Genomic DNA, 15,000 nt, shown 5'->3' with positions numbered 1-15,000 from the left:
AGTTATGCCCATACCTAAGTTTCAGCCGACTGCATGAGACGCAAATGGTTCTGTTCAACACAACTGCCTCTGGAAGGTTCATGCAACTGGTACTCATGCCGATCCAAACCAGAGATAACATAGTCTCACATTGCCAGACTTCTCTCCACACTGTGCCACAGGGCCGGAGAGAGGTCTGGCTGAACCTATTATCATTCTGCTATAGGGAAGAAAATGCTCCCGCTTGATTGTATTTTTTTAAACGAATCACAATCATTCTGGGCGTCTGGATGCAGTGAAATAGTGTCTCGGATAGCTTAAGGGGAGGAGAATTCCGACTGAAATAGTTGGCCAATGTGGCACGCTCATAACCACAGTTTCAGTCCTGTGATCCAAACTAGGGACAACACAACACCATAGGGTACCAGCATAGCAGAGATGGCACAGTATGCTATTTGAATGAAAACACGTATGCATGTGTCAATGTCTGGGTCCATAATACTACATTAAGGTCTTACTTGTGTCTGGAGGTGAACCAGTAGGTCTAGCCGTGATCAAGTGACCCATTGAAATGCATCCTGAACAGGCTTTACTTTCACACGTTACTTACTACACAGTGGCTCAGGAGGTCGAGCGGTCGTCCGGTAATCAAAAGGTTCCCGATTCAATTCCCTGGCAGAGTGTCGTAATGTCCTTGAGCGAGACACTTAACCTCTAACTGCTCCCGATGAGCAGGCTGGCACCTTGCATGGTCGCCTCCGCTGTCGGTGTGCGAATGTGTGAGTGAATGGGTGAATGTGAGGCACAAGGTGTAAAGCAGTTTGGATAAAAGTGCTATATAAATGCAGTCCTTTACAATGAATGTGATTTTCTCTAATGTATACCATCCTGATTTATCCCTGTGATCCCATGCATATAACCCATATAACTATGTACTGTATGATAGCCAAACCCCCTTGTGTTGTACTGTACTTGTGCTGTATAATGGCAATACATTTGAATCTAATCTCACCTAATCTAATAATGTTCACACAGGGCAGCCATTCTAAGGTCTACCTGTTAAAATGACCATTAGAGACAGTAGATCTGAATGGCCACTCTGGCCGTTTAGATTCTACATGTATCCACTGCTCTGGTGAGAACTGTGTGTTGTGAGCAGGACCATTACAATGTTAGTCCATCATCCATTATAATGTTAGTCCATCATCCATTATAATGTTAGTCCATCATCCATTACAATGTTAGTCCATCATCCATTATAATGTTAGTCCATCATCCATTACAATGTTAGTCCATCATCCATTACAATGTTAGTCCATCATCCATTATAATGTTAGTCCATCATCCATTATAATGTTAGTCCATCATACATCATCCATTATAATGTTATCACATCATCCATTATAATGTTAGTCCATCATCCATTATAATGTTAGTCCATCATCCATTACAATGTTAGTCCATCATCCATTACAATGTTAGCACATCATCCATTATAATGTTAGTCCATCATCCATTATAATGTTAGTCCATCATCCATTATAATGTTAGTCCATCATCCATCATCCATTATAATGTTAGCACATCATCCATTATAATGTTAGTCCATCATCCATTATAATGTTAGTCCATCATCCATTACAATGTTAGTCCATCATCCATTATAATGTTAGTCCATCATCCATTATAATGTTAGTCCATCATCCATTACAATGTTAGTCCATCATCCATTATAATGTTAGTCCATCATCTATTATAATGTTAGTCCATCATCCATTATAATGTTAGTCCATCATCCATTACAATGTTAGTCCATCATCAATTATAATGTTAGTCCATCATCCATTATAATGTTAGTCCATCATCTGTTACAATGTTAGTCCATCATCCATTACAATGTTAGTCCATCATCCATTATAATTAGGGATGCTCAATATTGGCTTTTTTACCGATACCGATATACCGATATTGTCCAACTCCTAATTTCCGATACCGATATATGCAGGGTCCCCCCCCCCCCCCCCCCCCCCAAAAAACGGAATAATTTCAGGTAATTAACATTACATATCTCTTGTTGTGGAATTAACACAACATTATGCATACTTTTGACAATAAATAAAATCTGAATTTGTTCTTACTTGCTTGCCTGGGTAAATAAAGGTTCTGTTTCGTTCAAAAAAGGTTCCCGATTCAATTCCCTGGCAGAGTGTCGTAATGTCCTTGAGCGAGACACTTAACCTCTAACTGCTCCCGATGAGCAGGCTGGCACCTTGCATGGTCGCCTCCGCTGTCGGTGTGCGAATGTGTGAGTGAATGGGTGAATGTGAGGCACAAGGTGTAAAGCAGTTTGGATAAAAGTGCTATATAAATGCAGTCCTTTACAATGAATGTGATTTTCTCTAATGTATACCATCCTGATTTATCCCTGTGATCCCATGCATATAACCCATATAACTATGTACTGTATGATAGCCAAACCCCATTGTGTTGTACTGTACTTGTGCTGTATAATGGCAATACATTTGAATCTAATCTCACCTAATCTAATAATGTTCACACAGGGCAGCCATTCTAAGGTCTACCTGTTAAAATGACCATTAGAGACAGTAGATCTGAATGGCCACTCTGGCCGTTTAGATTCTACATGTATCCACTGCTCTGGTGAGAACTGTGTGTTGTGAGCAGGACCATTACAATGTTAGTCCATCATCCATTATAATGTTAGTCCATCATCCATTATAATGTTAGTCCATCATCCATTACAATGTTAGTCCATCATCCATTATAATGTTAGTCCATCATCCATTACAATGTTAGTCCATCATCCATTACAATGTTAGTCCATCATCCATTATAATGTTAGTCCATCATCCATTATAATGTTAGTCCATCATCCATCATCCATTATAATGTTAGCACATCATCCATTATAATGTTAGTCCATCATCCATTATAATGTTAGTCCATCATCCATTACAATGTTAGTCCATCATCCATTACAATGTTAGCACATCATCCATTATAATGTTAGTCCATCATCCATTATAATGTTAGTCCATCATCCATCATCCATTATAATGTTAGCACATCATCCATTATAATGTTAGTCCATCATCCATTACAATGTTAGTCCATCATCCATTATAATGTTAGTCCATCATCCATTATAATGTTAGTCCATCATCCATTACAATGTTAGTTCATCATCCATTATAATGTTAGTCCATCATCTATTATAATGTTAGTCCATCATCCATTATAATGTTAGTCCATCATCCATTACAATGTTAGTCCATCATCAATTATAATGTTAGTCCATCATCCATTATAATGTTAGTCCATCAGGTTAGTCCATCATCCATTACAATGTTAGTCCATCATCCATTATAATGTTAGTCCATCATCCATTACAATGTTAGTCCATCATCCATTATAATGTTAGTCCATCATCCATTATAATGTTAGTCCATCATCCATTACAATGTTAGTCCATCATCCATTATAATGTTCATCATCCATTACAATGTTAGTCCATCATCCATTATAATGTTAGTCCATCATCCATTATAATTAGGGATGCTCGATATTGGCTTTTTTACTGATACCGATATACCGATATTGTCCCCAAAAAACTGAATAATTTCAGGTAATTAACATTACATATCTCTTGTTGTGGAATTAACACAACATTATGCATACTTTTGACAATAAATAAAATCTGAATTTGTTCTTACTTGCTTGCCTGGGTAAATAAAGGTTATAGAAATGTAAAAAAAATTAATAATAAAAAATTTTCTTTTTTTTTTAAAACTGATACCGATATTTTCCGATATCACATTTTAATGCTAATATCGGCCGATAATATCGGTAGGCCGATAATATCGGACATCCCTAATTATAATGTTAGTCCATCATCCATTATAATGTTAGTCCATCATCCATTATAATGTTAGTCCATCATCCATTACAATGTTAGTTCATCATCCATTATAATGTTAGTCCATCATCTATTATAATGTTAGTCCATCATCCATTATAATGTTAGTCCATCATCCATTACAATGTTAGTCCATCATCAATTATAATGTTAGTCCATCATCCATTATAATGTTAGTCCATCAGGTTAGTCCATCATCCATTACAATGTTAGTCCATCATCCATTATAATGTTAGTCCATCATCCATTACAATGTTAGTCCATCATCCATTATAATGTTAGTCCATCATCCATTATAATGTTAGTCCATCATCCATTACAATGTTAGTCCATCATCCATTATAATGTTCATCATCCATTACAATGTTAGTCCATCATCCATTATAATGTTAGTCCATCATCCATTATAATTAGGGATGCTCGATATTGGCTTTTTTACCGATACCGATATACCGATATTGTCCCCAAAAAACTGAATAATTTCAGGTAATTAACATTACATATCTCTTGTTGTGGAATTAACACAACATTATGCATACTTTTGACAATAAATAAAATCTGAATTTGTTCTTACTTGCTTGCCTGGGTAAATAAAGGTTATAGAAATGTAAAAAAAATTAATAATAATAAAAAAAAAAAATTTTTTAAACTGATACCGATATTTTCCGATATCACATTTTAATGCTAATATCGGCCGATAATATCGGTAGGCCGATAATATCGGACATCCCTAATTATAATGTTAGTCCATCATCCATTACAATGTTAGTCCATCATCCATTATAATGTTAGTCCACCACCTCCTAATAGACAGTCTCCTCCCCACCGCATGTATATATTCCCTCCCCGCCGTATGTATATTTCTCTCCCACCGACCCACCCCCTCCTAATGTACAGTCCCCTCCCCATCATATGTATATACTCTGTCAGGATCTAGGGGTAACAGTACTGTATATTGGAATACCGTTTATGTCACAAATGTATCAGTACTAAATACCTATATGTCCCCATGCCATAAATGTCATGTATGTTGTGTATGTCATAAATGTCTATATGAATTGAAAATGGGGGACCCTGATGGAAACAAGACAAACGTCTTTCTCAGGTCTGCATCCCCTTAACAATTGTATGTATTGAGCCGTACTGTATTGTACCCATTCTGCAATCTGTTAAATAAAGTTTTCATTCATTCATTCATTCAGTCCATCATCCATTATAACTACTTGGCTTCTTTACTGTATCTCCAGGTGGAGAGACCTATGAGACGTCCCCATATGAAAAGGTGGCGCCTGTTCGCCACCCAGACACACTCCGCTTGGCCTCCATCATATCAGGTAACACACACACACACACACACACACACACACACACACACACACACACACACACACACACACACACACACACACACACACACACACACACACACACACACACACACACACACACACACACACACACACACAGAAACAGACACATACACACCTACTGTACACATAGACACATACATACACAGACACAGACACAGACACATACATATCCACATACACATACACATACACATTCACATTCACATTCACATACACATACACATACAGATATACACACACACACACACACACACATACACACAAGGACACAGACACACAAAGACACACACACTGACACCCACACACACACACACACACACACACACACACACACACCGCATGGCTTTGATCTTTAATTTACTCCTGGTACTCTATCATGTGAGCGGAATAAAGATGTAGTATGAATATACTTAAAAAAAAAACATTTCAAACATCCTGCCAGGGTTGGATGAGGTGCTTTTACAGATAAGTAACAACATGGGCAGAGCAGTTCAAATAGCCTGCAGACGTCTCATTTTATATCATCCACATTAAATTGTCCATTGCCGTACCCTTTGGATGAATTGGGTGCTGCTCTTTTTGATCTACCTTACAACCCAGCAGGGGGAAAACCACACACTCCCTGTATACTAGCCTACATATTTCCCACGTATTGATTTTGCCTTCAGCTTGATTTCTTGTTTGGTTCACTAATTAAACAGCCGGCGCTCAGCAAGGGGACTATAGCTTGCTCTTTAATTTACTGGTTATAACCATCGGGGCATTACTAATCAATGCAGATCTTATTATAAGACACAGCTACAATGGCTGATACCGGCCCAAGCCTTTACGGGGCCCTAAGCGGAATTTGATTTGGGGGCCCCCCGCCGCCACCAATACTATTGACTATTGTCAATGATTGATCTACAGTTCCCAAGCTGCTGTGTTTTGTATTTCTTCTGCGCCTTGTTTAGCTTGTATCCTGTGTGTAGCACAGTTTATGTATGTTGACACTATAGTACAGAATAACGACCATACTAGAAGATGGGCTAATTAGGTTCGGGTGAGTAAACAATGATACCGATCATCATGGAGTTGAACTATACCGGAATTGTATTATGAAATTAACATAATGTGATCACAGAAAAAAAGAGAATTCCCCCCGAAAAACAAGTATTGAAAATAAAAGGTTACAATGGTTTTACCCTTGAATCTCCAGCGACTGTCACACAAAATATTATCAAACAGCATCCATCAATTTGGTTATATTACAGGTAATCTCAAGAATAACCCTATCTCAAGTATAACCCTATCTCAAGAATATACCTATCTCAAGAATAGACCTCAAAAGTGCGGCCGGGTAGTGCAGCGGACTAAGCGTCTGTCTACCACCACATAGACAGTGGGATCGAATCCAGCTGTGGTGCTTCCGGGTTGGCCGACCGTCCATACGAACACAATTGGCAGTGTTAGAGGGTGGGAAACCCGGCGAGGGTGGGTCCTGGTCGTTGTAAACAGCGACTCCTATAGTTCGGTCGGGGCGCCTGCACAGCAAGGGAAGGATCTAAGAGAGGTAGTGTGACCTTCCACACGTTACACTCTCCCAGTGAGAGTCCGTGCTGCCAGGTGAAAAGAAGCGGTGGGGGTACACATTAGTGGTCTGCAAGAGCCTTGAAATAAAGCCCGAGCCCTGCCCGAGCCCGTGAACTTCAGGCCCTGCCCGAAAATAAGCCCGACTGTAAATAATATTTTAAACCCCATGCCCGCGTGAAAACCCGATTTTTTTTTAAATTATTATTATTAAAATATCATTTTTTTTGTATTTGTTTTAAATATTCTAAACACTTTATATATTAACTTAATAAATAAACAAAGACGAAAATTTCCAATAGGTCTGCCTAAATAACGCATATCACGCTGAAAACTAAGAAGCATTTATGCCTCCCTCCCAGTGCTCGCTTATAGAGCAGCCTCGTAAAACGTATTGAAGGCTATAGAATCTTCTTTGACACACACACACACACACACGACACACAATAGCCTACTCAGTCACTATACAAACAAACAGAAATCAGATTTCGAGCAGAGCTGCTGAGCAACATAATGAAAAGCACAACAAAACAGGTAGCGACCCAGCAAATAATAAACATCACTCACCACGACGTCAGCAACGCGTTGAACAACTTTAACAAAACTTCGCCGACCGGCTACATACATCCAAGTACAAATAAAACGTTCGCCAACTGGCTATATTCCAACACAACCAATCGAGTTGTCCCCGGCCTGAGTTCTCCCTGCGCGCTGCGGTAATTACATCCAAATGTTTCTCTGATGACAGCTTGGCGCAAAAGAGAAAACGAATCTTAAGGAAAACGAAGGTTATCCTATAACCCTAGTTATATGAGAAAAAAAATAAAAAAAACGGCGGTGCCCGGGCCCGGCCGAGCCCGAATTATTTATTAAAAAAAAGCCCTACCCAGCCCGAACCCGCCGGGCCGGGCCCCGTCGGGCCTGGGCAAGGTTGCAGTGCACTAGTACACATGTGTCGGAAGCATGTGATAGTCTCCGCCCACCCGCACCGACAGTAGGGGGCAGAGTGTGCAACGACCAGGAAGGGGATTGGGAATTGGCATAACGACTAACATTGGGATGGGAGAAAAACGGAAAAAAGAAGGGGGGAAAAGATATATAAAAAATAAATAAAAAAAAATAGACCTCAAGCCTCAAGCCCTCCAGAGATTCTAAGTAAATTATAATGCCATGGATGAAGCCTTTATCTATGCTGGCAGAAAGATACACTGTTACCGTATACTGTCTCCATTCAATACACCAGTTTCTATCAAGTTAAAATATTGAATAGTTTACACTCTAATCAGCATTCAGACTGGTGGACAAGCTGATCGAGCTGGGTCAGAGCTCCGCCCTGAGCGCCTGGGTACTGGACTTTCTGAGTGAAAGACCCCAGGCGGTCAGGGTGGGGGGTCAGACCTCCAACACCATCACCCTGAGCATCGGGTCCCCCCAGGGCTGTGTTCTGAGCCCCCTGCTGTACTCACTCTACACACACGATTGTGTGGCCAAGTTCAGCTCCAACTCCATAGTGAAGTTTCAGGACGACACAGTGGTGGTGGGGCTGATCTCGGACAACGACGAGAAGGCCTACCGGGAGGAGGTTGAGGTACTGGAACGCTGGTGCCAGGACAACAGCCTGCTTCTGAACATTGGTAAAACCAAGGAGCTGATCGTGGATTATAGGAGAGGACAGCAGGAGACACACACACCACTGATGATAAACGGGGCTACCGTGGACAGGGTGAGCATATTTAAGTACCTGGGGGTCCACATCTCAGAGGATCTGACATGGTCAACACACATAGACACAGTCGTAAAAAAGGCGAAGCAGCGCCTCTACCACCTGAGACAGTTAAGGAAGTTCAGAGTATCAGGGAAGATACTCCAGTCCTTCTACTCCGGAGCTGTAGAGAGCATCTTGACTGGAAACATCACTGCCTGGTATGGAAACAGCACGGCACAGGACAAGAAGGCCCTACAGAGAGTGGTGCGCTCAGCCGAGCGTACCACGGGTATTGCACTACCTCCCCTGCAGGTTCTATACAACAAGAGGTGCAAATCCAGAGCCTGCAGAATAATGAAAGACCCCCACCACCCCAATAACAGCCTGTTCCAGCTGCTGAGGTCAGGCAGACGCCTGCGAACCCCAGCTACTAGGACAGAGAGGCTTAGGCTCAGCTTCTTCCCCCAGGCCATCAGAGCCTTGAACAATGAACACTGAGTGCCACAGAACACTGATCTATCCACACACAAGCACACATGAGCACACACACGACACGCACGCTGTGCACGCTCACACACTAGCAGCCACTTTAACACTTTAACATGAGCAGACACACACTCATGCCGCACACGCCCACACTTATGGCCAAAAAGGAAAGGTCACTTTAAATTAGTATAACAACAGTAACAGTGTATTGCACTACCTAAGCTACCTAGCTTGTCCTATATGCCCTGTAAATAACTATGTACAGATACCGAGATGTCCCACCATGTTACCTGTTACCTGTTTATTGCACAATGTTGTTTTTATTGGATTCTATTACATGTTGTACCACTGTATTGCACATCGTAGCGGGCAAGACCACCCACATTTCATTGTATACTTGTATGCCGTGACAAATAACTTGACTTGACCATACATCACATGGTAAATCGTAAGTACAGGAAATGCATTCCCAGGTATGTGAACCAGTACTTTGCAGTCACTGCTGGAAAGAGAAAAGCTTGTCCTACCACGCCAACATGTAGTTGGTCAAATAGTCCATATGCAGTCAATAACCATGACCATTTTCCCAATATAAATGTAAATTCAAAACATTTCTCCCCAAATAATCAATGTTCCATGCCATCCGACTGTCACAGAGTACTAGACCAGGAATGTGGCGTGAGAAACCTTGCCAGCTACATATATTCACAGTGCAAGATAAATGACATAAACAACAAACAACATGTACTGTATTCTAAGTAGGGATGCACGATATTGATTTTTTTACACCGATACCGATAACTTTATGCTCCTCAATGCCGATACCGATAACCGATATTTATTGTATTATAATTTTTTTTTAATGTATATATATATTCTTTTTTGGATCACATTTTTTTATTTTAATTTTTTCAACATGAAACAAAATATATCACAATACAATAATAATAATACATAAAAAGACTTCCCAGGACAATAACTTAACACCAACTTAAATGTATATTCCTGTAGTTTTGACCTAACCAGACAACAGAAACAAAAGCCAAGACAACAGTTTTGACTGATAAAGTGACCATATTTATTTTTCCAAATGAAAATTCACAATCCGTCAACAACTTATAATACATCCAACCTAAGACGCTCGAAGCTTTTTGTTCTTCTTTTTTCAAAGCAGAGCCTTGAAAAAAAAGCTTTGAGTGGACACATCACCACCACAACAAGTCACCTGCAACATCACCACCGCCACGGTGTTAAAAGCCCACGATGACGGCGCGAGCACGCTTGTACCTATTGACGAGTCGTTTGCTAAATTAAAGAAGTTTGACAGAAATGACCCAAGGGCTCAAGCCGCTAGCTTTTAAGCAGTCCTTGGTGGTGCAAATTAACCTGGCTACTATGGAGCAATAAGTGACTGCGTATTCAACCAAGGGTTGCATCACAGCCATGAAAGGGGCTAGCTTTGCTTAGCTCCTCGCGTCGTCGTAGGCTTCTAAGTTAACACAATAACACACCATCGTAGCGGTGGTGATGCCGCAGGTGACCCGTCAGGCTGGATGTATTACAAGTTGTTGCCCTTTTCCCTCCTTGTGGAACTTATGCATTGCATTTATTACAAATAGCAAGCGAACTTTTTCCTCTGAAATTCCGAGTACCGACGCGGCCATCTTTGTTGTTTAAGTCCGCGCTGCTTCAAGAAACTTACGTGGCTACGTCACAGCCAAGAAAGGGGCTAGCTTTGCTTAGCTCCTCGCGTCGTCGTAGGCTTCTAAGTTAACACAATAACACACCATCGTAGCGGTGGTGATGCTGCAGGTGACCCGTCAGGCTGGATGTATTACAAGTTGTTGCCCTTTTCCCTCCTTGTGGAACTTCTGCATTGCATTTATTACAAATAGCAAGCAAACTTTTTCCTCTGAAATTCCGAGTACCGACGCGGCCATCTTTGTTGTTTATGTCCGCGCTGCTTCAAGAAACTTACGTGGCTACGTCACAGCCAAGAAAGGGAGCGCTGGATTTGTGTAAAACGCCCTGTTCCTAAACCACACGCTATCAGTCGTACCACAGTACTGGCAAAACGGGAGGAGCCTACAGTCAAAACAAACGCACTTCATTCCAATTCACCCACACCGCATTCTTTTTTACCAAAAAATATATTATATTATCGGAGCTATTAATAACATTATCGGGTTTATCGGGATGACGTCATAGTTGCTGATATCGGCCCGATAATTATCGTGCATCCCAAATTCTAAGCACAAACTACCTTTGTGCAAATAGCTTTACAAGTGTCCAAAGCCTTAAGCTCCCAGCTACTAACTCAAGTTGAATGCATGGAACAGGTGATTCAGCAAGTAGACTACTAATAATCCAACAAACTGATCTGTACCAGTATGTTAACATGTTCCCTTGAATGTATAGTAGTTCTGTTCTCACACAGCTCTGGTGACTTCTCTCTCTCTCTCGCTCATCCACTCAACTCTTTGCCGACTCGGAGCTGAGAAAACTTGCCACACTCCCACGCAGAGCTGTCTCTATGCCTGTATCTCACAGCCCATGAGAGCTCTGCCCAAGAGAGACTAAACTTGTTCCAAATTCGGACATCCGTGAAATATTTTAAAAGAAAATGTGGCTATGAATTAAACTTGTCTGAATATTTTTTGTTATGCAGCGATGTAGTTATCAGAAAAGTAAACTGACTATCTATGACTGCGTTCTACTCCGCCATTCAGCATCTGATTGGGCTGATAGTTAGTCCCTTTGTATCATTCAGCATCTGATTGGGCTGATAGTTAGTCCCTTTGTATCATTAAGCATCTGATTGGCCTGATAGTTAGGCCCTTGTTACACTCAGTGTTTTTGTGCTCGTTTTTATACGTTTTTGAATACGTTTGCTGTCCCTTTTACACAGAAATGCGTTTTTTGGCGGATACGTTGTGGCTCTACTGAAAACGCTAAATTGTGTTTTCCGTTTTGGAGTAGCGCCAAAACTCGCCGACAACAGCCGTGTAATCTGCGCGGAGCCGTTGTTGCTCAACGCCTATGCGCAGTAGACTGTCAGACTGCAGTGTAACCTACAGCCCGCGCGCAGCACCATGTATATCCCTCCTGTCTGGCTGTCTGTCTCGAGCCCGGCCGGGGAGCAGCACCGAGCAGCGGCCGAGGAGCAGCCCGCGCGCAGCACCGTGTATCTCTCCAGTCTGGGCTGTCTGTCTGTCTGTCTCGAGCAGCACCGAGCAGCAGCAGCCCCGCCCCGCCTCATCTCTCCTGCCTCGAGCAGCACCGAGCATAATGCCATAACGTTATGAATGCCCGAAATAACATAGCATTACAAAGTACAGTTGACAGCTGGGCTGTGTTAACGTTACAATGTACAGTCGCGCGAAATAACGTTATGAATGCCCGAAATAACATAGCATTACAAAGTACAATTGACAGCTGGGCTGTGTTAATGTTACAATGTACAGTCCCGCGAAATAACGGTATGAATGCGCGAAATAACATAACATTACAAAGTACAGTTGACAGCTGGGCTGTGTTAACGTTACAATGTACAGTCGCGCGAAATAATGTTATGAATGCCCGAAAACATTTGTGATGTCACAGTATGATGTCATAATCAAACATTCTAGAACATTTGTGTATCTATTCAACAATTCTCTCACAGCTGAGTGTGGACGACAGCGGGGACGAGGGAGAGTAACTACTTCCCCGCGCATGCTCAGTGCTGAATTCGAGACGAGATCCGTTGTGGTCTGACCAAGCCTCGTTCTGACAAAACAAAAGCGCTCAAGGTGCAAAACGAGTGTCTAACTCGGCTGCGAAACTCGGCTGCGAAACTCACCTGAAAAACAAAACGAAAAACAGCCTAGGTGTAACTCCAGCCTTAGTCCCTTTGTATCATTAAGCATCTGATTGACCTGATAGTTAGTCCCTTTGTATCATTCAGCATCTGATTGGCCTGATAGTTAGTCCCTTTGTATCATTCAGCATCTGATTGGCCTGCTAGCTTGTCCCTTTGTATCATTCAGCATCTGATTGGCTGCTAGTTAGTCCCTTTGTATCATTCAGCATCTGATTGGGCTGCTAGTTAGTCCCTTTGTATCATTCAGCATCTGATTGGCCTGCTAGTTAGTCCCTTTGTATCATCAGTACCCCGTGGCATGGTTTAAGTCCTACATATCAGACAGGCATCAGTACGTGTCCCTCGGTGGTTCCAGATCTGCCCAAGCCCCAGTAAAACAAGGTGTCCCTCAGGGTATTCCTCAGTCCACTTCTCTTCACCATCTACCTCCTCCCCTTTGGTCAGATCATCAGGAAGCATGGTCTCAATTATCACTGCTACGCTGATGACACTCAGCTATATCTCCATGCCAAACCATCTGCCCCCTGCCTCCCCCCTTCCTCATCACTTGGACCTCCATGAAATCAAGGATTGGATGTCCACCAACTTCCTCAAACCAAACAGCAGTTAAACCAAACTCCTGGCTGTGGCAGTGTGGCACCCAAGTATATACCCTTCAGAAAACCAGCCACCTCATCCTCTTGACAGCTGTTCAATCAGTCCCTCCTCTGAAGTCTGTAATCTGGGGGTCAATTGCTTGGCCCATCCATCTCTGTTGAATATAATATTAAATCAGTTACTAAGTGCCTTTGTCCAGCTCAAAAACAGCTCATGTCTCTGCCCCTCACTCTCTGACACCTTTGCTGAAACTCTTATTGATGCCTTTGTCAGCTCACGACTGGATTACTGTAACACAGTTCTGTACAGTGTTCCCACTAAAGCCCTTGCCCGACTCCAATATACAGAACTCTTGCAGCACATCACTCCCACCCTGAGGGCAACTTCACTGGCTTCCCCTAAAACATGATTTTCAAAGTCCTCATCCTCGCCTACAAATCCAATATATATATATATTTTTTTTTACTACATTTATGTTACACTCTAATAATAATAATAATGCTATCATTAACTCAATGGACGCCAAGGGGGCGCTGTTTACCAACGCCAACGCTGTAATGCAATGGGGAGAATGCCGTGTTTTGTGAGTGCTAAAACTATATGAAATATTATAGCTATGGATCTAATAAACACGTCGATTGTCAGTGAGTTTCTTCCAGTCAACATGCAAAAAACAGATACTTTTCTCATACATACATTTCTGTTTTATATGAATATAGTTCCAGAGCGATTCTGTCTAATCTCAAGAAACTCGAGCAAACCGCGCTTCAATGTATTTCCTTGTCGCTTGATTTATGAATCGTACACACACACACACACACACACACACACACACACACACACACACACACACACACACACACACACACACACACACATGCGTGATCGTTACGAAAGAAACATCTAATTAACCCAAGATTGGTAACATAGAGTCCTTACCTCACATCTGATGTACTGCAAAAAGATGAATCCAATTCCTGATCGCCATTTATTGATCCAACGTTATATGTCCAAAACGCATAATCCACGCTGCTCCCAGTCTCCCCAGTCAATGTGTTATAATGATACTGCATGCCCGGCGGCTGGGTGGCGCAGCGGACATTGTGCTCGTCACCAACGCAAGAGACACCGGTATCAAATCCGGCTGTCAGCGTTGCCTCCGGCTTGGGCCTGCCGTCATACTGACTCAATTGGCAGAGTCAGCGGGAGGAGAGTCGATGGGTGGTAGTCTGGTCGTTGTGAACAGTGACTCCTACAGGTCGGTTGTGGCGCCTGCACAGCAAAGACAGGAAAATGGCGGGGGCAGTGTGAGCCTCCTACACGTTACTCCTCGCCAATGAGAGTCCGCGCTGGCAGGTGAAAAGATGTGACTGGCTGCCTCCACATGTATCGAAGGGGACATGTGATGGGCTTCTATCCTCCCTACAACCAGCCAGTGGGGGGCACATGCGAGCAACGATCAAGACAGGGGAGGGGAGAATTGGCACGGCTAAAT

At 42.3% G+C, this 15,000-nt stretch overlaps 1 protein-coding gene across 1 annotated transcript in view; it reads left to right on the top strand.

The window, feature by feature from the left end:
* Positions 1-15,000, top strand: part of LOC311235315 (GDNF family receptor alpha-2-like) — a 257,806-nt gene that overhangs the window by 74,719 nt on the left and 168,087 nt on the right. The window contains exon 3 of the mRNA XM_084322740.1: positions 5,164-5,250. Coding sequence (XP_084178866.1) covers positions 5,164-5,250 — 87 coding nt within the window. The remainder of the gene's footprint in view (positions 1-5,163; positions 5,251-15,000) is intronic.

Source organism: Notolepis coatsorum, assembly GCF_963971535.1.
Source record: "Notolepis coatsorum genome assembly, chromosome: 10".
Lineage (NCBI taxonomy): Eukaryota > Metazoa > Chordata > Actinopteri > Aulopiformes > Paralepididae > Notolepis > Notolepis coatsorum.
Note: the sequence above shows the minus strand (reverse complement) of the source record. Positions and strands in the feature narration are given on the sequence as shown.